The sequence below is a fragment of the Diplotaxodon limnothrissa genome, linkage group LG9 (assembly GCF_057381915.1).
Source record: "Diplotaxodon limnothrissa isolate DT_005_m linkage group LG9, D_limnothrissa_male_GT1.1, whole genome shotgun sequence".
NCBI lineage: Eukaryota > Metazoa > Chordata > Actinopteri > Cichliformes > Cichlidae > Diplotaxodon > Diplotaxodon limnothrissa.
The window spans coordinates 15,780,253-15,805,683 of NC_140604.1; the positions used below are offsets into that span (position 1 = coordinate 15,780,253).

Genomic DNA, 25,431 nt, shown 5'->3' on the forward strand with positions numbered 1-25,431 from the left:
TACTTTAGGAAAAGTTGTGAAATATGAGATGTGGTTACATGATTTTTAAAAAAGCCAAGGGATCAAAAGGACCCCCTCAGCGGTTCTACCGTGAACTGACGCTACCACACATTGGAGGTGATAATTTAAAAGCATCTGTTCATCCTCACCTGTTTCTTCATGTAGAGGTGCAAGGTGTCCTTCACCTGACTGCTTCATTTGGGTCTACCAGCTTGGTTTGTGGCATAAAACAAAAATAATCTCAAACTGGCGAGTTTGTTCTTTTCGCACCAAGAAAAGCGTGCGCATGACGTGGTTGCACTGTATATGGATCAACAAATGTATCACCACTTCCTGGTTTTTGGGCTGACAGTGATTATTATTATTATTATTATTATTATTATTATTAATATAGTTATTTTTGTTTTATCTGCATTTCATCTCATTAATTTTACATATTTGTTTCACTCCTTAAGTCCTTGAGCCAGCCTGACATGTAGAATTATACCAACTTAACACACTTTATTAGGCTCATTTCTATGCACAGCACCAGCATGGGAAGAAAACCCTGGAATAATACTATAAATATTGATTACATTTCACACTTCAAATCCGAAACAAAAACAGAAGTGCTTCATGAAAATGCTTTTCAGGATCTTTAAATATAGACTAGACTGACTCACAGGTCATCATATATACTTGCCTACAGTCTTTAAATCCTCATGTTGAAGGCTATAGTGAGTATTTCTCCAATGAGGAGCCAGACTTCAGTGGTCTGTCTGGGTTTGGAGCAGTTGAATATGTATTTGTGAATGGCTTTTCTTGTTCCATCTATGTAGAGTAATGAGCTGTACTCCTGTTAAAGGAATGAGAATTTATTTCCCTTTTTTCATAAGAGATGAAAGCGGCTTATCATCTGAGAAGAGCTGGGTGCAATCGATGCTTGTTTTCAGCTCATTCTCTATAATGTTTAATGAACGCTTATCTGTAAATCCAAATTGTAAGGAGAATAAATGTTGCTGATGTACATTCACCATAGTAAACTCAGTCGGCGAAGCCATGAAACATCTTTTGATTCTCTGTGCAGCAACATACCTGCTTATGCAGTAGAGAAAGGCAATGTGATCCCGGCATGAGGCAACTGACAAAAACCCAGCCTGAGAGCGGGAGCCTCTGCACTCTGCACTTCCCCCCCGCCCGACTGCAGTGGAGCCTGGGCCCTTTGAAGCTCCTCTTCTGAGAGACTCCCCGTTAAACATTTAACATTTAAAACTTAGGAGGGGCGGGGCAGGGTTGGAGAGACACGTGTTCATGGTCGCCACATGCTCCCGCATCCCCACATCCAACAGACCCTCATAATCCCACCCAGCCCCCTGTTGCTTCATCCTCGTTCCTTGCTTTTGACCCATGCTGACAGAATGAGAGGCATCACAGAGCATCTCAATAATTTAACTGTACAAGTCCACAGCCCTGCCTCTGATATTGCATGCTTTTGTTTGTGTGCCCCTGTGAATACGACTGTGACTCTGTGTACTGGGGTATTTTATTTGTTTTCATGGCGACACATTACCATCCATGTGATTGAGGTGTCCATTTGATTCAGTTGGGGAATACCGTTTCACATGCTTTGAATGTTTTCTTTTGTTTCAGGTTGAATACCTGAGTTTTTCATTTTATAAAATAAAATATTGCTAGTGCTATGTACTGTATGCTGGATATTAGAATGATACAGTATTTATTTATTGCCAGGACTTTTGTGGTTGCTGAACACATGAACTACAATATGGAACTAACTGTTAACAGTAGCTAAAATGTAGCGTGAATTGGACCCATGTGTACAAGACCTTTCCGAATTCTGACAATCCAATATGGCCGCCAGGTTGGGTGTTTGGCACCAGATGTTTTTTAATATTGGAATTGAAAGGGTTGATTGCTGTTATTGGCTAAGGCTTGAGAATAGGTGTAGTCAGCTTGACATCACCTATTTCTTTGTGAAGTACTGTTGTGAAGGTAAAAATTTAGCATTTTTGCTGCTTTTGGAGCCCAATGTATGATCATTTTAGAAAGTCCCGAGTGCTTACATTTTCAGCTAACTAGCTAGCAGATTTGGTTAGCTCAGTGCAATCAAAGTTATAAAATACATACTAGAATTTCACACTCAAGCTTAGGTTTTCAGTCATCCAAGACATTGTAGTCTTGAGTGCTTTAAAAAAAAGCAACTGGAGACTTCTATCAGGTTGTAAAGATGTTTCACCTCTCATCCAAGACGTCTTCATTTCAAATTGGTGAAAAGGTACGGGTATTTAATCCCTACTGGGGGTTGGCCCATTTGAAGGTAGTCCTGATGGTCGTTGACCCACAATTAATCACGCGAGTCATCGCAGTCAAAAGCCAAGGTGTGACATAAAGGAATGGGTCGTTAACATACCTGGACCCAAAGTGTGAAACCTCTGTAAGATATTGCCCCAACCCATCGCTGTGAGAGCTATTCAGGTCACATGATTGTGGGTTTCTCATGGTTGAAATGCCCGAAAAAGAATCTCAAGACTGCATAAATATTTTTAGGTTTTTCAGAAACCTTAACAAATCAATTTTTAGGGATATTTTATTTTTATTTTGTTTTAAAGAATTAATTTAAAGAAATGTTTTAGACAGACTATACCAAAGTTTGGCAAACTAAATCTTTACTCAGACAATCCATATATATGTATGTAGGTATATATAACCAACAGGCTAGTAAAATACTAGATTTTCACTCACCAGAACCAAAGTACACACTACTCAAATGCTTTGTGTCAAATAGCAAACCATAAAATTAGTCAAATAACTTTAAAAATGCTTGGAAATGGATCAAAATCACCCACACATGGAAGAGGTCCATTTTAATTACTCAGAGCAGTGGACGAGGCCTAAGAGATATCTTTCAGCTCCATTTGTCAAGACACCTGTCAATCAATGTGACCACGCCCTTAACTCAGTTATCTAGGTCAATGGGTTATTTAAAATACATCCCACTCAGACTTGTTGTGTAAGAAAATATCTGTTCTGTTTTTAAAAAAAAAAAACTGGCTGTAAACGTGTTTATTTGTGCTGTGAAGCTGGGTACGTTCAGACACCGTGAGTCGATTGCGATTGACTCACTTTGAGGGAAAAACTATAGCCAGTTTGCTTCATTTTTCAGCCGCTTAATCTGAACCAGTACGTAAGGCTATAGTTTTATATTTCTAGTTTGTCTGATTTGACTGATTGATACAACTACCACAACACGAGACAGATATATTGTACGAATGATTCATCTTGAAGACTACTGCGCCTGCCTGATGTTTACATTCTTCGATTCACTGTGATGGAGAGCACCGCTTGCAGTGCAAAGGTGGTTTGCAATGGATATAGTTTGCATTATGTATTAGTGAAGAGACTGAAAGAACTGTTAACTCTTAAACTTGCCTAATATTGCCCACTCCCCTCTCATAAAGTTGTCTGAGAAAATACAAGGAGCCCAAGTGGATTTCTTACAGTTCTTGCAGTCTCCATGTGGTGTGCCCCGCTGTGGTTCATCAGAACTGCTTGTTGGAAGGCTCGCTCTGGAAACCTCCTTCTCCCACACATGCCCGGGGTTAAATTGGAGAAGGGTTGTATCGAACCATTTCTGTACCTTTCTAACAATCCATCCGATATTCACTCCCACTCCATTCTGTGATTGGCCAGCTGTATGGAGGCGAGGAAGATGCCAGCGTTGGAGTTCTCACTCAGCAGGATGAAAACGGGGGTAACACCAACAACCAGATTGGAATTAATTGAATCAAACGCATTAATTACTTAACAAACAGATTTAAATACAACACCAATTGAAGGCTAAGTCCTCAAAGAGCCGCGGGGTCTGTGGGAGCTTCCAAATCAAAGAAATCAGTAAAACCTAAGCTGTTTCAACATGCGTCTATGTCTTTGTAATCCCTTGCAAAAATAACGAATCAAACATAACTCTGTTCAAGCCTGATCCTACATTTTTAGAAATTAATGAGCTTCTACTTAGTGAGCGAAGTTGTTCAGAGACAAAATCTTTATAGATTTAAACCCTTATGGCATGTTGGTAAAAGACTGTATCAGTATTGTGATGCAGTGCAGTTAGTCAAGTCTAATTTACAACGAGCCCAGAATGCTTCAGTCACATTGTTGAGTGGGACAAAAATCACATGACTCTGCATGGCTTTGCGCCTGCATAAGTGATAGATATGCTGCATCCATATTCTCCTTCATGATCCTTAAGGGCTGCGTCTCTTTCTCTCCCACCACAATCGAAGCTTGTACAAAAAGGGGCGGTCCAACTTTCCTTTTTGCCGCCATTGCACCATAACTCCGAAATAACCTTCCTGGCGATCTCAGACATGGGTCAAGTGTGACTGTTTTTAAGTGTTAGTGAAGGCACACCTTTTCCATGAAGCATTCAGCAGCCGCTGATGGGGAAACACTGGATGGAGAATGGTTTGATGTGATTGTGTGTAGGAGGAGGGAAAACTATGAAACGTGTGTTCCTCTCGCTTCTTGATATTTCCATAACAAATGTGCCTATTTTATAATATTCATCTGTGCCTCCTAAAAGATTATTTCCACACAAGAGTTAACCTGTTCTCACCAATATTTCCATAAGAAATGAATGAAAGGCGATTCGCTAAGTGTTTCATTATGTGAAGGACGTGATAACGAGCACGGTTATATTCTCAAAGAACTGAAAGCCAAGCTGTCATCATGTGGCTAAACGGCCATCATTCAGAACAGATCTCCAATATTCTCTTTTGTTCTTCACAAATATCCAAAGCATACAACCAAAGCTGTTGCCTCGTTATGGCTGTCAAATCTTTAAAACGCCACAAACTGGATTATGTATTAAGGATTTCTGATGGACAGAATCTCTTTGCTCAAGCTTTGACTTGTGTCGTGAACATCCATCAACGTAATGGTAACTCTGTTTTATATCCTCAACCCCTTTTTTTTCGCTGTTTTTTTCTTTAACCTTTAAAGCCTGGTTTTTATCCATGCACTATTTTAAATAAAGCTGTACAGAGTAATTACATCATTGTGTTTGCCAAGCAGGCAGATCGGCCCATCGGTTTTCCCTGCACGCGGGTGCACGAGCAGCACCCTTTCCAGTCAGGTCCTCTGCTCTCAGCTGAGCGATGATGTTTATTTCCGTTTAGCCAAAGGCGGTCGAGCAGCAGCCGAGGCAGCGATCGCTAAATCCGAATCACTCCAATACTTAACGGAGTCATTATCTTGACAGGAACAGTTGCAGACGTCAATCCTGTCCACAGAATCACTGCTGTTGGTTGTTGTTCTTAGCAGTGAGGGATCTGCAGTGTTTACTCGTGTATTTTGTTTCATACTTTTTTTTCTTTAGAGGGCCCAGCACCGTAGTTCAGGCTGTGTAGTAGGCAGTCATTGACTGGTGTTTGACATCACACAATTGGGGAGGTGAGATTGGATGTAGACGTGGTGGGTTGTTTTTACTTATATTTTTATTTTTTTCTCATCAAAGTGTCAACGCGGTGCTGAGAATTGCTTGATTTCTGTTTGTGTCATGTCAAATAACTGACTTTTTTTTTTACCCACCTCCCTCAGAATGCTGTTACTTTTAACCAGGGAAGAAAAAAATAACAGATGCTGTTGAATTTGTCGTTTCTGTGTTCAGGGCTACAAAGCTGAAGGCCTCTTGAGCAACTATAAATATTGAAACCTCTCTGTTAACGTTTTACATATATATCTCATTGGAGCTTGAAATTGATTTGAAGTTGGCTGAAAGGAGACAAGCATTTTGAAAAGCAAGCCCAGGGGAAAGAGTAGTTGGAGTCTTTTTATTTTTTCTGGGCTGAGATTAACATTCTCCTAATGTAAGATTGATAAAGGCTTGACATATCCTACTGAGCCCTATCTTTTCCCTTTTTCTTCCCTCAGCGAGTTTGAGATGTTCAGCTGCGGCAGTCTTTCTAGGCACAGCGGTTTTTGTCCTTTTTTTCAAACAAAGCTGAATGTCAACTAATGCGTTTCCTTCAGGGTTGCTTTACTTTAAATTCCCACTTTTGGCTCTCTTTACAGGTTTGAAAGTTTTAGTCATTAATTTTCATGCAAACAACTTTCTCTGTGAGAAAGAAGAGGAATCCTTTTTCTCTCTTAGCAGCTCACCTAAGTAGAGCTACCTCCCCTCTTTCTCCTCCATCCAGCATTATTAGGCTGCTTTTCTGGTGTTACAGTTGGTAATTAGTCAATTAGTCAGTCTAAGTCCAGGATGGTAAATGGAAATCAGACTCTGTGGAGATTTTACACCAGGCCTCGGGAGGTTTTGGTCATGTTGTTGATGTCTAAATGCTGTCAGTTTGGCTTTTGCTGCTCACTGTGCGCTGCACTTGCCCTTTGTAAAAGCGTATTTGTGGTATTGCGTTGTTGTCTGCAAAGAATTTATAAATACTAAAGAGAGAGTCTAGAATAAATGGAGTCCTGTGGAGCTCTAGCCCAGAAATGTTGAACCATCTTCCTCAATTTTCATTATGTTTTTTTAACAGAAATGGTCCAGATACAGTTCAATGTTTTATTATTTTGAGAACTCTTGATTGCAGTACAATAGTTTTCACAGCAACCCGGGCCACTTTATGGTGTGCACCGTTTGGATTTCATGCATTTGCAGCCATCCAGTAGAGGTGATAGATGGCCAAAACCAGCTGCTTCTTTTCTGGGGAAGACAAATTCCCCTGGATTTTAGCTGTCATAAAGAATCTGCCAAATCAAGCATGTGGAGCTGTGGCGGCACCTTGTGAATAAGGAAGAAACCAAAAGTAGCTTTATTGAAATTGTTCATTTCATGTTGTATAAATGAAATTTAATTTTTTCTTTTTGTGGAAACAACAATTATTTATTTTATTTAGAACTAACTTGATTCATTGTCTTCTAAATAAATGTGAGCCCTTTAGGATACAGTAGGATTTTATCCATATTTCCAATGAACTGGAAACATCATTCTACTTTAGTAGAAGCCTAAAACAGGAATGGCAATTGATCTCATCTATGACTTTGATGTCTGTCTTTTTAAATCTGTGGTTACAAACAAAGTGGAAAAGACACATAAGACAGTAAAAAGCAAAGAAGGACACAAGAAGCACTTACGAATGCCAAAGGGCAGCTTTTGTTAGTGTTTGTACATTGTAGCTCTTGAATACTACTACTACTTTCTTTTGAGCAAGCAGAGTGTATATAAAGAAAATTGAGGTCTTAACAGTAGAAATTTGACAACTTTGGAGAACTTCTTACATGGGCTGTTCCACAACGCAAGCCACACTATTTACCAGCTCAAATATAATGCTCCAAACTGCATACAAATGGTATAGTTCATTAACTTGGGATAACTGAGTTGAGGCCTAGCAGACAGTTGCTGGCTGCATCTGCCAAGGTCGGTCCATCTGGGAGTCAAATTGGCCATTTCCCTAACCTTTAAGTCCTCCTAAAATCCAAATGGATGAGTTAAAAAAAACAAACAACAAAAAACAAAACTTGACCTATTTGTGAAGTTTGTGAAACTGACTGGACTTCTTTGAGCTTTGTTCAAGACTTCTCACCTACTTCATAAACCAGGGGTAGGCAACCTTTCTGATGATGAGTGCCATCTAAAATTTCCTCAGAAGTCAATGTGCCATATGATTGCATTAGCAATAAATTTAATAACGCTCTATATGAACAGTTACACACTATATAGAACAACTTTATAGAATTACAGTGGCTTGCAAAAGTATTCGCCCCCCTTGAACTTTTCCACATTTTGTCACATTACAGCCACAAACATGAATCAATGTTATTGGAATTCCACGTGAAAGACCAACACAAAGTGGTGTACACGTGAGACGTGGAACGAAAATCATACATGATTCCAAACATTTTTCACAAATAAATAACTGAAAAGTGGGGTGTGCGTAACTATTCAGCCCCCTGAGTCAATACTTTGTAGAACCACCTTTTGCTGCAGTTACAGCTGCCAGTCTTTTAGGGTCTGTCTCTACCAGCTTTGCACATCTAGAGACTGAAATATTTGCCCACTCTTCTTTGCAAAGCAGCTCCAGCTCAGTCAGATTAGATGGACAGCGTTTGTGAGCAGCAGTTTTCAGATCTTGCCACAGATTCTCGATTGGATTTAGATCTGGACTTTGACTGGGCCATTCTAACACATGGATATGTTTTGTTTTAAACCATTCCATTGTTGCCCTGGCTTTATGTTCAGGGTCATTGTCCTGCTGGAAGGTGAACCTCCGCCCCAGTCTCAAATCTTTTGCAGACTCCAAGAGGTTTTCTTCCAAGATTGTCCTGTATTTGGCTCCATCCATCTTCCCATCAACTCTGACCAGCTTCCCTGTCCCTGCTGAAGAGAAGCACCCCCAGAGCATGATGCTGCCACCACCATATTTGACAGTGGGGATGGTGTGTTCAGAGTGATGTGCAGTGTTAGTTTTCTGCCACACATAGCGTTTTGCATTTTGGCCAAAAAGTTCCATTTTGGTCTCATCTGACCAGAGCACCTTCTTCCACATGTTTGCTGTGTCCCCCACATGGCTTGTGGCAAACTGCAAACGGGACTTCTTATGGTTTTCTGTTAACAGGCTTTCTTCTTGCCACTCTTCCATAAAGGCCAACTTTGTGCAGTGCACGACTAATAGTTGTCCTATGGACAGATTCCCCCACCTGAGCTGTAGATCTCTGCAGCTCGTCCAGGGTCACCATGGGCCTCTTGGCTGCGTTTCTGATCAGCGCTCTCCTTGTTCGGCCTGTGAGTTTAGGTGGACGGCCTTGTCTTGGTAGGTTTACAGTTGTGCCATACTCCTTCCATTTCTGAATGATTGCTTGAACAGTGCTCGGTGGGATGTTCAAGGCTTGGTAAATCTTTTTGTAGTCTAAGCCTGCTTTAAATTTCTCAATAACTTTATCCCTGACCTGTCTGGTGTGTTCTTTGGACTTCATGGTGTTGTTGCTCCCAATATTCTCTTAGACAACCTCTGAGGCCGTCACATAGCAGCTGTATTTGTACTGACATTAGATTACACACAGGTGCACTCTGTTGAGTCATTAGCACTCATCAGGCAGTCTATGGGCAACTGACTGCACTCAGACCAAAGGGGGCCGAATAATTACGCACACCCCACTTTTCAGTTATTTATTTGTAAAAAATGTTTGGAATCATGTATGATTTTCGTTCCACTTCTCACGTGTACACCACTTTGTGTTGGTCTTTCACGTGTAACTCCAATAAAATTGATTCATGTTTGTGGCTGTAATGTGACAAAATGTGGAAAAGTTCAAGGGGGCCGAATACTTTTGCAAGCCACTGTATATTTGTTCGCAGATGTTAGCAGCTATCAGCTATTTTGAAACAAAAAAGACACTTTTTATTCATAACAAGAACTCCATAACAGCAAATGCAAATGCTATTTATGGTCTCCTCACAACAATGATAAGAAAAATAAACTGGGCCAGTAGGGCATATTTGTTAATACAGGGATACACATGTTAATGTGATCTCTGGTCTCCCACTCAGATACACAGGTCTCCGAGTGTCCAGCATTCAGACGGCTACCTGAGGACACTCATGTGAGAGAAAATCTGCTCACACAGATATGTAGAGCCAAATACTGTCAATAAGGCCTCTGCAATGTTCTGAAGACAGTTAAACTTGTCAGGTAGTGATGTCCAGCAGGTGAAAATGCAGCTCCATGAACACGCACAGCTGTGGATTCCAGCTGCGTTAGTAGTTCTCCAAACTTTGACCCCCATAGTGTCGAGCTTTTCAGTTCTATCAGCTGCATTTCGATGTCCTCTGTGTCCATCCAGTTTAATGCAAACCCAACTGCTCATTAAAGCTTTCTGGTTTGATCATAAAAGAAAACATTGGTCCATAAACCTGAAAGTCCACAAAACGCATTGTGAGTTCTGTCTCAAGTCTACGGATGTATCCGTTTATTTCAGTGGTGCTGATGCTGCGCTGAGCGGACAGCTCCTGAAGTATTTGAAGTGTCGGAATGTGGAAATTTCAACATCGCTTGCATTTTAAAACTGCCAGCTAGCAACGTCCCTCTCACCGGTAGGCTAAGTTATTTTTAGCCAATTACAAGTTGAATCTGGTAGTTTGGGTTGTTAGCTAAGATACCGTCATTAAGAAGTGGCACAACTAATGTGTCTATGTGAGCTAATTTGCACTGTGCACCTCTGGCCCGGCCATTTTTTATTTTTTTATTTTTTTTTAATGCACCTTCTTAGATTAATTCACTGCGTGTCGTGCCATCAGTTAACCCTTCGCATGCCGGCTGTGGCACGCGTGCCCAAGGTTGCCGACCCCTGTCATAAACCATACAGCTGGTATGCCAGACGATATGATTAATAGAGATCCTGTAAAGTTGGACTTTTAACTTGGGAGTCTTTTGGGATTGACTGACTTTTGGAACCAACCTCAAGAGGCCACTAGAGGAACTGCAGCTTTTGGCGGTTCTACACTGACCTGGAGGTCAATTGTTTTTCCCGTATTCCTTTATTCTGCTCCCAAGTGGCAGCTCAGATGTCAATATATATAGTCACTAATGCAAAATAGCAACAAATGCATTAAGAATGCAAATAGCATCACTGAAAAAAAAGTCTCATGACCTAAGCAGCCCAAACACTCGAGCAATGCATATACCAGGAACTTTGCATTTGACTACAACTGGAATATTTTGTAAAAGTTAGGTAAATTAAACTCCTTGGAAAATTAGTGGCTTTTATTTTAGTGTTTGGCGCTGTGAAAAAGAGTCATGAAAAATATTTGATGTTCTGTTTGTGCGTGGTTTTTTTTTTTAATAGATTTTAACTTTCTTAAACAATCAAGTTGGAATGAAATGAGAAGAAACGTGCAATTTGCTCAGATTCATTTGAAAGCCGCCCAAGTATTCTGATCCAAAACTACTTTGCAGAATTGCTGTTTTTTTCTGTCTCACTTTGGTGACGAGCCAAAAGGTGACCTCACACTCGTTGTCTTGGTAATGTTACTGTGATCCATTTGCTGTATTTGGCAAATGGCCTTAGCTTTATTCACCATTTTGCCATCTGGGACACTGAATCAAAGACTCTTTCAGATGGAGTTGTTTGGAGCTCATGGTTTCCTCCATTTTGTTAAAGGACAGGATAATAGCCTGCAGCGGAGGATGAGGATTAAGTGAATGGCTCTGACCTGTTGCATCAACCATTATAATCACAATACCGAATAAAAGCATTGGTCCAACTATGGAGTTCTTTTGCGTTGCAGTGTTTGAGTCTTTTAGAGTATATTGCCTTAATTCTTTCAGTTCTTATCTTCTATTTTTTTTAACAATAGTTGATAAGCTATCTGTCAAAATATTTAATTAAAATCCAAATCCCTCCAACCTCATTGATTCTATTAGCAATAAGTGGATGTTTGCCACTGGATGCAGATGAATACTGTAATCGGTGCACACTCACAACTCAAGTATGGTGCGCCTCTTGGGTAGTTCTTATTTTAGGTCTTTAATTGGCTGAAGAGGCCAATTCTGGAACCGTTAATGTTCTCGCAGTGTGGGCATTGATGTGAGGTGCTCGAATACGGGACTCTCTCCTTTCTTTGCTGGTGCTTGCCTCTGGCAGCTTGTCTGAGATCCTCTTCATGGAGTGTGGCTCCCTCATTTAAACTGTTTTTCCATGCGATTGCGTATTGAGCGCGGTCTTCCTATTTAGAGCTGTTTATTTGGAAGTTTGATCTTGATTTTGGCCTTGATTTGTTTTTATGACCTGCTGGTGTCTGCTGGCCGGGATCTAATTTTAAGCAGAAAAAAGAAACAACGCCTCGTTCTCTATTATTTGATTGATTAAAACTATATGTACTTGAATGATTACTGCATATAAGTTGTAGCCACACAAGGGCTTGTGTTTAAACAGCCAGCATGGGTCAGTGCTTCAACGCTTTCCACTGTAGCGTTTGGCCTTTTAGAAATTACTACCTTAGTCGGCAGTAATGCAGACTCCATCTCATATATATAGGTGACCTTCCTGGTTGCAAAGAAAGCTGTTTTTACTCATGCACTGCAGCCTAAACTGTTCTAGACCAAACAGGACTCAAAAGATCAGACATTAAATGGCCTTTAACGAGCAGCTCCCCCGTGTGATGCCTGATAGCGTGCATGTGAGGATTGCTTAGGTAACAGTCTGGTGACATATCACAGCCAGTGAATGGACATCACATGTTCTGTCTGTCTGCTCTATACAGTCAGAACCACTGCTTACATCAAACAAATATGTTTCAAATTGCTACTACCGTAGAAGACTTGCTATTTTAACACAGACAGCTGTAGACCTCAGGTCAGCAGTCATTCCTGTTATTCTCCTTTGAAGTCTGTCTGATGGGCGCAGCGTAGTTGGTGTATTGTAATGCAAAGTCTCTGTGGACGAGTCTGCCAGTCACAAAAAAACGGCAGAGCCTCACGCTTGCTGTCTGATGATGAAATTTATGTCACTTGGACCCTAGCAGACTCAGAGACGAGGGAATTGTAAAGCGGCTATTATATTCTAGTTGTGGACACAGACAGCTGGAGACACCACGGATGAGTAGTCAGTCACTTTACTCTTTGTTTAAGTCTTTGATAAGTCCGACTAAAAGGTGCCTGCGTAGGTCCTGCGTTGTAGGCTGGCACCTCTGCAGATAAATCTGTGCGATCATTAAAAAGCAGCCGGCTTGTCGATGCCCGCTCAGAGCCTTGCGATCGTTGTCTGGTGACGAAATTCACGTGACTTGCACCCAAGCACACTCACAGATGCCAAACTGTAACATGCTTCTAAGAGCATTCACGCAATCGGGTACAACTTCATGAAGTACTGCATGGATTCCTTGTGACGGTCAAAATGCAGAGTGTGGAAATTTTAGCTCTGAAATGGAGAGACTGCTCAACACTTGTCTTTGTATTAAACAATGATCATCACCCTGTGAGACCATTGAAATGGTCACAAGGAACTAATAATATGCATAATTGTCCAAATTCAGACGCACTACAGGTATTTTTTATCCAAAACGGAGGACCTCCTGACACAAACTACGTAGAAGTATTTCAGATAACATCCCAGTCAGATTTTCAAAGTGTGACACAACTTCCTGTGGGTATACAAAGTGTTCAAAATATCCCCGTTTGTTAATCGACGAACGTTTCCTCTCTTTCAGCTGGCCTTAACTCACCCCAGCCATCACCTCAACTTTGGCATGAATCCCGACCACGCCCGCAACTCGCTGTCCAACTGCGGCATCCGCCAGCCCAAATATGGCGACAGGAAGGTCCACCACATGTACATGAGGAAAAAAGGTCTTTATTTCAATGTTTTCCTACTCTAAAAATGACCAGTCGTTTTTATCAGGCAACTCTAACCCTACCATCCCGGGGATTTTTTAATTTTTTTTCGCAGGAATCAACACATTGATTAACATCATGTCTCGTCTGGGACAGGATGACCCCTCCCCTTCCAGGTAGGCTGCCTGCGGGCACATATCTGTTCATGCTATCACTGACCACAGGAGCAATCAAAGGGACGATTCTTGTGATTAATATACCCGGCAGGCCTGCTGACAAGAAAATTAACTTTAACTGTGAAAGCAAGGGATTTAGCAGGTGAGCAGGTGTGTGTGTGTGTGTGTGTGCGTGTGTGTGTGTGTGAGAGAGTGTGCGTGCATGTGTGAGAAGCCCATCTCTCCTGCTACCTCTTCTAATGTCCTAACATCTCCGCCTTTCCTTTCGTCTCCTCCCCATCTCTAGGATCAATCACAACGAGAGACTGGAGTTCCTCGGTGATGCTGTTGTCGAGTTCCTCACCAGGTGAGAAAGCGCCTGCGAGCCTCTGATAGACACCTGCGCTAATTGAAGCCGACGAGAACACTATCGGCCTTTGTCTTTTTTTTCCTTTCTCACCTTCTCACTCCATTTCTCCCTCTTTCTCGTTGTCTACATCTATCCTCGTCTGTCACAGCCACGCTTTTCTCCATACTTTCAACTCATTCAAGACAGTGATTTACTGGTAATTGGAACTGGGATGTAAACCCCACCCCTCCCACCACCTCCTCCTCCTCGTTACCTCTCACGCCGCCCTCAACCTATTTTAATAGGCTGAAATTCTCCATGACAGCTTGCAATTAGCTGTCTGGAATTGCTGTCTGGAATGCTGACTGTGTTATTGACTGCCAGGTGAGTGCGGGCGCTGCTGTCCGGCACTTACCTAAGCACAGCACACACTGCTCATTATATATATATATATATATATATAGCTACTACTAATCTCATACATTACTTAGCGAGATAGCCCACCTACCTCCTCAGTGTTCCACCACTTCCTCCTCCTCTGAGAGGAAACGTGAGAAAAGTGCAGAGATTATCAGTAGCTATAGTTTTTAGACACTGGCACTATTTTTGTGTGTGTTTTGGCAATTTGCCTCTCCACACCGCCACAGTGTTTGAAATCAAACAATCAAGATGTGATTGAAGTGCAGACTTTAAGCTTTGATTCAAGGGGTTCATTAACAGTTTAGGAAGTACACCCATTTTTATATATAGTTCTCTGCTTTCAGAGGCTCAGAAGTTATTGGACATAATTGAAAAACATCTCTTTATTATTTCACGACAGATTAAACAGATAAAAGTTCTCGGGTTGATTCCAGGTGTGGTCCAAACGGACGTCAGAGCGAGGGAGGGAGGACATCGTTATGGTGGGTGGGCGGGCTGTTGGAGAGGTAATAAAAACTTGAGGAGCGACCAAATCAACAATGCGGTCTGAAATGTGGAATGAAACACAAGGAGGCAGGTGTATTCGTGTCAAGGTCTACAATCAAGAGATGCCTCCATGCATAGAAATAGAAAGGGTTTACAGCATGGCATGAACCACTGGCTACCCTCAAGAAACTGTTCTGAAAAAAGCTGTTTGGACAGAGGAGACTAAAATTAACTTGTACCGGTGTGAGGAGGATAATCCGAGGCCGATCACAGTTTTATGGCATGGGCATGTGGTGCGAGTGGAACTAGTGCTAGTGGGATAAATGATGACCCAGAGTGTACTTATCCTTATATTAATGATAGTATAAATTATGTCAACTTGCCTAATTACTATTGAATCTCTGAAAATTGGGAACTATGTATAAAAAAAGGCTATACCGTATTTTTCGGACCATAAGGCGCAAAACAGTCAGATAAGTCAAACTTTACTCAACTCATTCTTCTTGCTTCCTCCACTTCCGTACCATTTATTCATTAATGTTGAATTCTCTCGCAGCTGCTCTATTCCCATGTTGTTGCAGTATATTAATGACTAACCTCGTATTGTGGATGGATTATCTCAGTTGTGCTCCTGACTGAAGTCCATAACCATCAGGAACCCTCATGCTAACTTTTGAGTGTAAAAAAGTTAGCGTTCATCCTGCAGCTTCACTGTTTATGTTATGCTAACATAGCTGTGTCACTAGCGATCACGTAGCACATCATTATATACCAGCTAGTCCAACTTCAGTAACCCTACAAAAGCCACTGCTGTTTAGTTTCTTGTCTTCATTTATGTTGGAAGTGATGGCAGAGCTGTACGTTTTATTTTTTTCAGAAGTCTCTCAGTCAGAACATGCTATATCATGTTTAGGTAACTAGCGAAACTGGCGAGCTAACTTCCTGCTAACTTCTAACTCTGTTAAGTTTAATAAATTCTGTTTTAAAGGATGCCTGGATGTTAAACTTAATTTTTACTCCTGGTAAAGGAGCAACGCTGATCATTTTATTAAGGATGAAAGAATTTAGACAGTTTTTAACTCTTCAGTGATGCTGCAGTGTTCATTTGACTTTGGGACATGAAGAGGATGAAATTTGGGACCCCGATTACTCGGTGAGGCTCCTGACTACGGCAGCCCTAATGCTCCGACAATCCATCAGGTGGTGCGGCTTCGTAGTTTGCCTTATAGTGCAGAAAATACACTAATTAATAAACAGTTAATGAGGTACTTTTGTAAAAACCCTTGAATGACAGGCCGAAAGTCTTCACTTCAATCACATTTCAATCATTTGACTTGAAATCCATCGCGGTGAAGTCCGTTAGTGTGCCACTAACTGTACTTTCCCACTGTTCCACCACATCCTCCTCCCCCGTCTCCGAGCATAAATGCTGTAACATATAAGAAAAGGGCTTTTCTCTTTCCGCGAGGTGTACCCTTCACACGCATACATGCACATAGAAAAGGGAGAATAGATTTTTATCAGATTTCCATTTGCCCACCAGCATAACTTCTCCTACCAGAATTTCATTTGTAAGCCTCAATGCTAACACTTCCATAACATCCAGGAACAGGATTAAACCTTAATAGGAGCTGACACTGGGTTACAAAGGATACCGCTTCAGCTCCTTATGCACCAGGAACTGTGTTACAAAGAAGGTGGTTAGCCTCTGTTTCTCTTGGTATCTCCGGGCATGTTTTGCCACTTTCTCTCCTTCTCACCCCCCTCCTCTTCTTCTGCCTTCTTCTTTGATTGTTAGCGTCTGACGAGACATGCTTGGCCTACGCTCTGGCCCTCTGAATTATTTATCAGCCTCTTGTCCAGTTAAATGGCTACAGCAGATCCGGCCAACTGCCTCGTGCACCTCCAGCATGCACTGCCCTTGGAGGCTATCTGCGTCTCTGCTGTTCAGCCAACAGAATATTTTGCACATTTGAATAGCTCCAAACGCTGGGTGGGAGTTAGTGTTGAGTAGAGGGGAGCAGCGAGATTATTTTTTTTACAAGGGTCAGCAGCTGATGTAAAGAAAATAAGGCCACGTGCAATATTTGTAAGTAAATATTTCATCAGAAGGACTTTTTTAAGTCCAGGTGTTTAAATGAGTAAAAATTATTAAAGATAAATGCTTGTGAAGTCATGTTTGTAGTTGTGTTAAGAAACACCGAGGCACGGCTGGGCGCATTGATTTGGTTTCTTTATTTTTGGGCCAGAAAGTACAGCAGCACACGTAAAGAAAAGCACACGAGGAACAGACTGCAGATGAGCTTCACAGTTGGTGTCTGGAAAGTGCCACAGTTGGTGGAGGCTATTAATAAGCAGAGATATAAATACAGCGTGTTTTCCTACCTGAAAATTGCTGTGGAGTCCACTCAGTCGGGTTGTGTGACTGACACTTTGGCTAGCAAACCAAGAGTCTCTGGTCTCATTATTTTCCATTACACTAAGTGGGTTTTATTAATTCTAAGTGTTTTGTTTCCACACTAAGATCACAATACCCTGACAAATGGACCTCTCGTGAATTTGGAAAAACAGAACGCCACCTGCTTTCCTCTCTTTGCATTGATTAGAAATGACTGAATTAAATTGCCTGTTTTAATTCAAATGAAATCAAATGACACGCCGCAGTTAGGGAGACGCCGGACCGTAATGAAAATGGAACCTGCTAGCGCGGAACCCAGCTGTGGAACCACTCAAGCGTCCGCCGCCATTTTCTGGGTTCCAGCGCAGACCTGGAAAGGCTGGATATGTCGGGAAAATTAATTAGTCGGTCTTGAAGAGTTTTGAAAATGCAGGATGAGGCAGCGTGAAATGGCATTAAACTTTTTGGACAGACCAGGGCTGTCAAACTCTCTTTAGTTCATGGGCCAAGAACAGCCCAATTTGATCTCAAGTCCTATATAACAAGCTAAAAAAAATACACTACTTTAGTCTGAAAAAGTACATCCAGAAAATGTCACATTTATCAAATCCTTCATTTACAAAATAATGGATGAACTTCCTGAGATATTTTATGGGGGGGAAAAAGGCAATTCAGTCAGCCTGCTGTCATCAGTCAAAGAAATGTGTTGGCACAGCTCCTTCACTTAACCGCTTCACTTCGGGGTGGTGTGTCAAGCCATGCATATTTCTTTGTCAGTAACAAATATGCAAAACTCATGATGATTCAGACATTTGGCTCAGAAAAGAATCGGCAAGAAAGAAAGGGAAGAAAATCCAAAAACGTGACATTTAAAGGGAATTAGACATACCAGACTATACCAGTTTGGCCAGTTGAAAATATAGGTTGTTGTATTTTGTCATTATGTCATTGTTTATTCCGCTTTTCCTCACCAAACCTTCTTTCTAATGTAGACCTAATGAAATAACTGACAAACACTAGCCACTACCAGCTGTAAATGTCATGTCATTCGCCAACAGGCAGTTATTTCTGTGTCCACCCTTCTATGTACCGATTCTCGTCCATGTTCATAAATGAAAATTTTCCACTTTGAGACAGGAGGGGTTGATGGTGGAGTCATTTCACTGCTCACACCAGTTTGAGTCATACGCAGATTTTCACACATCATTTGTATAATTTTTAAATATTCATTCAACATATGGCGCTCGGTTGAGCTCGGGCATTAACAATGACTTGGTGAGGTTTAGGCGTTAGAAACCTCTGAGTTAGGTTCAGGAAAAGATCGCAGTTTAGTCTTTTAAAGCTTTTTCTTTTCTTTATCGTTATAAATAAAAGAAATAAAAAATAATTCCTACCTAAGCATATCACAAATATTACAAACTTGTGCTCTCGCTGACACAGAAAAAATTGGCAATTGTTGTCAGTGGGGAAAAATAGATTGCTCTTTTGTGACTATTTCACATTTTGCTATGAGACTGGACTGAATAATAGAGCCAGCGAACACCCGTACTTGGCCCATGTAACAGTGAATCCTTAAAAGACACCACGTTAACACGGTTTTCTGGTATTTTTAGCAACTCGCAACTCAAGCTAGAGTCCAAAACGATGCCCAGTTTTCACATTTGCAAAGCCATCTTTGGTGGGCTGCTTTTGGCGTGTAGATTGTATGTTTGTCATCCTTATTTTGGACAGTTATTGGCTTATTTTTCTTCATCACTGATTCTCGTGTCTGTTGGGCTGAGCAATAACTTTTATTCGATTATACTTGGTCATATTTTTCTATCCTTTAACATGTTCGGATGAGAAATTCTGATTTGAAAAATCATAAAAAGGCTAACTTGAACTATTTTGTGTTTGATTTCTCTTTCCACAGTGTTCACCTGTACTACCTTTTTCCCAGTTTAGAGGAGGGTGGCCTGGCCACCTACAGAACGGCCATCGTACAGAACCAGCATTTGGCCATGCTAGCCAAGGTAAACCTCCCCCACCTCCTCCAACTCATTACCTTCCTCTGCAGGTCAAAGTGGTGTAAGGTGTCAGATCTGGCAGGAGAACATGTTGGAGACAGTCTTATTGTTTTCTGTCTTGCTGTTATGACTTTGCTCCTTTCTAAGCAGGCACTGGGGAAAAGAGTAATTTTGTCTCGATGCCATTACTACCCCATTTTTGCCCCCTCAGGTTTGTAATTGGAGTTAAAAGGTTGCTGTTTTGGAGGACTAGACGAGTGCGGCTGGGGTCCCTATGGGCCCCTAGAGGTCTCCCTGAAACACTCTCCAGTTCCTGTTATCGCTAGGCCCCCTTGCTTCCCTCCTTCGCTCTCTTGCTGGCAGCGTCGTAGAGCCAAGCTGTACTCACTGGCACGTTTGTAAAGAACACAACAATAATCGTCCCGTGATGTGGAGAAAGCAATTAAAAACTTCAATCTTTCATGTTGCTCCCTGCTGAATACAAAGATGCAGCCGCCCGAATCTGCATTAGTGCTGTGTAGCAGTTTGGCTTGTTTCAATTTGCCGCTCGCGGTAAAGTGAGTGTGATACAGTGTTCAACGTTGCCAAATTGTTTACCAGGCTCCTCTAAAGCCGTCTGCTCAAGAACACTCGCAATTATCTTTCAAAAAATATCTTGAGCGAGCAACGCACAATCCGCCACTTCACTTGGAAGGCTTAAAAGTCAGAGCGGGTTCCCTCTGAGTTGGAGTATTTATGAATTGTGATTTAATTTGTGTGTGCAATCACCGGGGGTGGGATACCACCAACAGTTATCAGCCGTAATTAAATAGCACCCTGACTGTTTTTTGTTGTCTGTAGTGCGCTGCCAGAAGAGTCAAGTTGGGCTACTTTCGACTTGGTTCATAGAAATAGTTTGCAGAAAGTTTGCCTGACCCACAGTCTCACACATCACAGCACTGAATTGCAACCTATGCAGATTATTATCTGCGATGTGCTTTGTTGTTAGACCGAAAAACTCTGTTTGATGTTTATTAGTACACATTTGAAATTTTACAACTTTACGGGCCTGCATCAGTGATGTAAGCATGGATCGCTTTAATCAACCAAACCCTTTTTAACAGATTTTAACAGTAACTGCATTTAGTTAGAAATTACTGCATGCAGTCACCTGTTAGTGAAGTTCTGAGTTTTTGCTTATTTTTTACTACCAACCAAAAGAAAACAGATGTGAACATTTAATTAACCCTCTGGGTTCTATCCTGGCCATTTGTGGCTACTTCATTTTTGTTCTGTTAATGCAAATGGAATGAAACTTCACAAAGGTGTGTATTTTTGTCAGATTTTTTCATTTTCAACATCAGCTCCTTAATAATATCAATAATATTCACTATACACCAAATTGTTCCTCTTGACTCTATCGTGGCCATTTTTGGCCAATTGAAACCCATTATAACCACCTTTGTTGATTCCTTGTTACTGACAGTACTATATCATGCGATTTAGGTAAAATTGCTTTCATTCTAAAGTCAACACATGAAAGTTATAGTTTTTAGTGTTTTTTTATCATTTACCCATTTTTGGCCAAGCAAGCGATTTCATGTAATATTCCTAGTTTCTAGTAGCGGCTTTCGATGGCCTACCACACTCCAATGGACCAAAATAATGAAACAATTTTGACATAGGTTTGATCTTAAGGATCTAATAGTTTATGTTTGTGCATGACATTGCAGCACAAACATGTATTTGCAAGATAGACTGGAATAAATAATGACGCATCAAACATTATATAGGCTGCAGTGCATTTCTGTGGATGCAGGCTATTGAGCTTTGAGGTTCCCAGTCAAACTTCGCTTTGAAGCACATGTTAAAAGCACTTTTACTCTTGTATTTTTCATAAAAAGATACCATACCAAAAATATAAACTCTAGAAACAAAAACAAAAAAAAAACCCAATCACAGGACATTTTGCAGAGTTCAAACCTGCAGCTGGAGCTCAAACAACAACAAACACTGTTTGTAAACGTGTCCTGGAGTTTATGCAGGTGCAGACAGAGCTACTGCTGTAAGTAAGCCTAACAGCTTCCAGATCATTTATTCTGGCTATATGGCAAGAAGGTCATCACTGCTTCAAGCACTGTCTGTATGATCTGGTCAGAGAGCAAGGACGGCAGCAGTCATCTGTCCTTGAAGAAAAGACATCTGCCCAAGATGAAGAAACCTCCTCTCCAGAAGATGAGGGGACAATCTCCAAAGAGGCTGACTGCATCACCACTGATGATGAGTACTAGCCAGTGCCTGAATCCTCTTCTTTGGGGGAGGATTGGGGTTGGGGGGCATGGAGGCCGAGCAGCTGATGGAAAAGAACATAGGAGCATTTTCTGAGACCGAGGAGCCGGTGACTGAGTGGATCCCTCATGAAAGGAAAACCATGTGGGTCCCACCACTGAAGAGAGACTGCTCTACAATCCAGTACCCACTGGTGTCAAACCAGGGCTCACCCTGTATGCAGTTTCCTGCATTAGCAGCCTGAGATCTACTTTTGACTTTGTTATAACAAAGGAGATCTTTTAGCTGCTGTGCACCCTTACAAACCTGCACGGGAGGCAAAGGTGTGAGGATTGGAGGATTGTAGATGAAGTGGAGATAAAGCCTACACCAGAATAAAGCAATACATAGCATGTTGGATGACAACACTGGAAGTTATCAGGAAGTAAAAAAAGGCATGGGGTTCAGACTCCAACTGACGGAGGAGCTCTGAGGACAACGTCTTTCCTTCGGGCACCTTGGCAGAGGTGATGATGATGCCTTTGTCCCGCCAGAAACAACTTCACTGAAGTGGGGGAGTCCTCTACAATCTACAAATGAAGAGTGATCCTGGGAGAGCTGGGACACATGCTGGTGACCTCAACAACTGCAAGACACCCTTCTCCTTAATTCTCAGCCACTTCTGCCATTGATCTCAAGATACAGTACTCTGAACCCACACCCCACCAACAAAATGAGATACAGGTGCAAAAGGAGCACCTCCAGGATTGGAACAGCAGCCCCTCGCACCAGGTGTAGAAAGTGTGCCTACAAAAACCACTCTACTGTGGTTAGCACATCTTGCTGCTAATGAGGATGCACACAGAAGCACACACTGGAATATACATTTTGATCATTTCATTGGTCATTTCAGTGGTTATTTGGTCATTAAATGGCCTTTCTGGCCACTAACATACCAAAAATAGTAATAATAATATAAGATAAGTAATATATATATATATATATATATATATATATATATATATATATATATATATATATATATATATATATATATATATATATATATATATAAAAAAAAAAAAACATTTAAAACAATAAAATCAGCACATTAGATTAAAACAATAAAATCAGGGTCAGACTGTGTCATAAGCCAAAGAGTAAAAATGAGTTTTAAGACGTGTTTTAAAAGTGGACAAACAAACTGGTGTTTAAAGGGTTAAAAATTTAAAAAGTAATAACTATTTTATATTTATGAAAAGAATTGAAGTTAGTTAAAAGTTTTATGCAGAAAAAATGGCAAAAAAACATAAAAATAATAAAAATTACATAGACCTAATCTTTTGGTGGCCACTTTTGGCCACGAACAAGTTGAAAGGGGTAGTGATTTTGAACAAGCCCAGAGGGTTAAGAAAACACAACAGAAGTGCGGATATCATCAGGTCAATGCTAGCAAACTTTGTTATCAAGCTGCAAACAGACTGTCCCGGGTTTGTCACATACACGGAGATATCTGCTAATTAGTACCAGGGGAAATACCGATAAATTGCCAACTAAAATTGGAGCACAGAATTCCTGGAAGATAATTAACAGCACTTCAACCATCGCTCTCTGTTTGATAACCGCTTTAAAGGCCATTAATACCAAACAGTGATCCAGTGGCTCAGACCAGTGACTTAAATTAACTAAGGTTAAGCCTTACCTGTGGTAGCATCTGCATGTCAAGGAAAGTGACCACTGCTGTAATTTTAAACTTTTATAACTCATCCAAATGGATGAGTTATAAAAGAAAATTCATCCTGCATGCACTTGTTTAAAAAAGCCATTTGAGACCAAAACTATAAGGTATACTAGAATGTAAGCATGCTTTGTAAAAAGCATATATAAAGTTAGACCTTTTAACATGGCGTCTATGGGGATTGATCGCTTTTGAAGCCTCAAGAGGACATTAGAGGAACTGTATTGTTTTGCACTTCCACATTTGATGAAAATATACATTTTTAAATTGTTTTGATTATGTGTTAATTATACAACACTAAAAAACTTGACATTTTACTGATACTTCTTGGTTATTGTGGGTAAAAACTGGACATTAATTGGCTTGAGAAGCTCATATCTTGAACATGTCGGGGGTCTGTGGAGTTTGTGGAGCCGCAAATGGCTCCAAAGTAAGGTTTTTGGCAGTTCCACATTGGCTTAAGTGTAGCCATGCTCATGTCTTTTGATAAGTGTAGCTTTAAGATGATCTTGATGTTCTAAGATGATTAAGCCAAAGAACCACTTATGCCAATGTGAGGCCTCAGTCTGTCCATCCATGACTCCCAGGAAACGCTACTGTGATAGCTGAAGTTTGGTAGTAAAAACTCCATTCACACTGTAACCGTCCAGCAGACTCGGTACGTGCGAGTACATTTTCATTAGTTTAAGCAGTACAGCCAACCAGAGACCAGAAAACATATCACTTTGTTTTTGCACTTTATACATTGAGCTTATTTAGACTTCTGCAGTGAATCTACGCCCTGACTCAGAAACGATGTATGCTTTTGTAAAGAAAGTAGCGCCTACTAAAAGAACTACTTTTCAGAGTGAATGAAGGTCACCACAGTGCGATTTCACGTTTTATCTTGGGATTATCTAGCGTGCGTGTGAGCGTGCGTCTGCCTGTATGCACACGTGTGAACATTCTCCTCCTGTGCCGGCTTAGTGCTTCATGCCACAGCTGGACAGCACATGAGCACATCTGTCAGTGCCATGAAGTAGAACCTTTTCCAGCAAGGGCATGCAATCTTTTTCATTTCCCCTGAGTTTTTGGACTCTTACATAAAAGCCTGTGAAAGTGCGGAATGCAAAAAAAAAAAGAAAAAAAGAAACGAAACAGGTCATCATTTTTTACGTGGTTATTAGTGAGGTGCTGTTGACAGCGAGCTAACGTGAATGCATTTGTTCATTTGCAGAAACTGGAGCTGGATCGCTTCATGCTCTACGCTCACGGACCGGATCTGTGCAGGGAGTCGGACTTGCGGCACGCCATGGCCAACTGCTTTGAGGCTCTGATGGGTGAGATTCCCCTGAGATCAAGAGAGAAGGGGGGATGATGGTCGGGCAGGAGAACAAAACAGAGGAATGCATTTCGAGTCAACTAAATATGTAAATCTATTCCTAAAAGGGTAGATTTCCATATACGGAAAACAAATACTTTCTCTCCGCCTGTGTAAACACAACACACGCATTAGTAGGGGGATTTAATAGTCGAGTTTTAGTGGACTTTGCATCAGTGCATACTGAAAACGCTTTAATGCATAAATGTGTTTAATTCAAATGCTTTGAATGAAACTGAACCTTTTCATAATAATGTATTTCCTCTTTTGTTTTTTGTGCGTGTTAAACGGTATAAATAGCTGCAGTGGATCTCCCATTAGGCTCTGGAAACATTACGCAGCTTTTATTGATCTCTGGAGATGCGGTTTGACCTCTGGCTGGACATGCTATCCCCAGAGAGCTGCTCTCCTTTGCCCGCACCAAACACATACACAAGCTCGCCATTCGTCTCTCCAGCTGCTCCGTTTATAGGGTTTGTGCAGTGATTAGGACCCTGTGCTGGAAACCACACACATATAATAAAAAATCTCTTGGTGGGGACCCGTCTCCCTCTCTCTCTCTTCATCCTACCCCATGGGCAGCGCTAAGCTAAGCCTCACTCCTGGAGAGCTGCAGAGTCGGCAGCTTTCCCCATCTTATCACCATCTTGATTGAACCAGTTCAGCCATCTCTGCGCTCCCCTGATGATAGATACAGAAAGTGGGTGACTTTAAAGAGATCTTCTTCGCTTCCCTCCCTCTCACGGAAAACAGGAGAGCGACGGGGGGAAAGTGCTGACTAGCGCCGCGGCCTCTTCGCTGGGCCCGCGGCTCCGTGCTTGTAACAGCTTCATTATCGGCAGAGACAAAGTCATAATCTATTCTGTCCCGTGGCTGTCGCCGCCTCATCGCCGCGCACATCCGAGCAAGGCAGCAGGGCCGCGACACCGGATGCCTCCCGTCTCTCT

General features: G+C 41.4%; 1 protein-coding gene across 1 annotated transcript in view; it reads left to right on the forward strand.

Moving 5' to 3' along the window:
• Positions 1–25,431, forward strand: part of drosha (drosha ribonuclease III) — a 146,274-nt gene that overhangs the window by 43,158 nt on the left and 77,685 nt on the right. Inside the window, exons 19-23 of the mRNA XM_085362786.1 lie at positions 13,202–13,340; positions 13,441–13,501; positions 13,788–13,847; positions 19,046–19,145; positions 24,341–24,443. Of these exons, the coding sequence (XP_085218912.1) occupies positions 13,202–13,340; positions 13,441–13,501; positions 13,788–13,847; positions 19,046–19,145; positions 24,341–24,443 (463 nt within the window). The remainder of the gene's footprint in view (positions 1–13,201; positions 13,341–13,440; positions 13,502–13,787; positions 13,848–19,045; positions 19,146–24,340; positions 24,444–25,431) is intronic.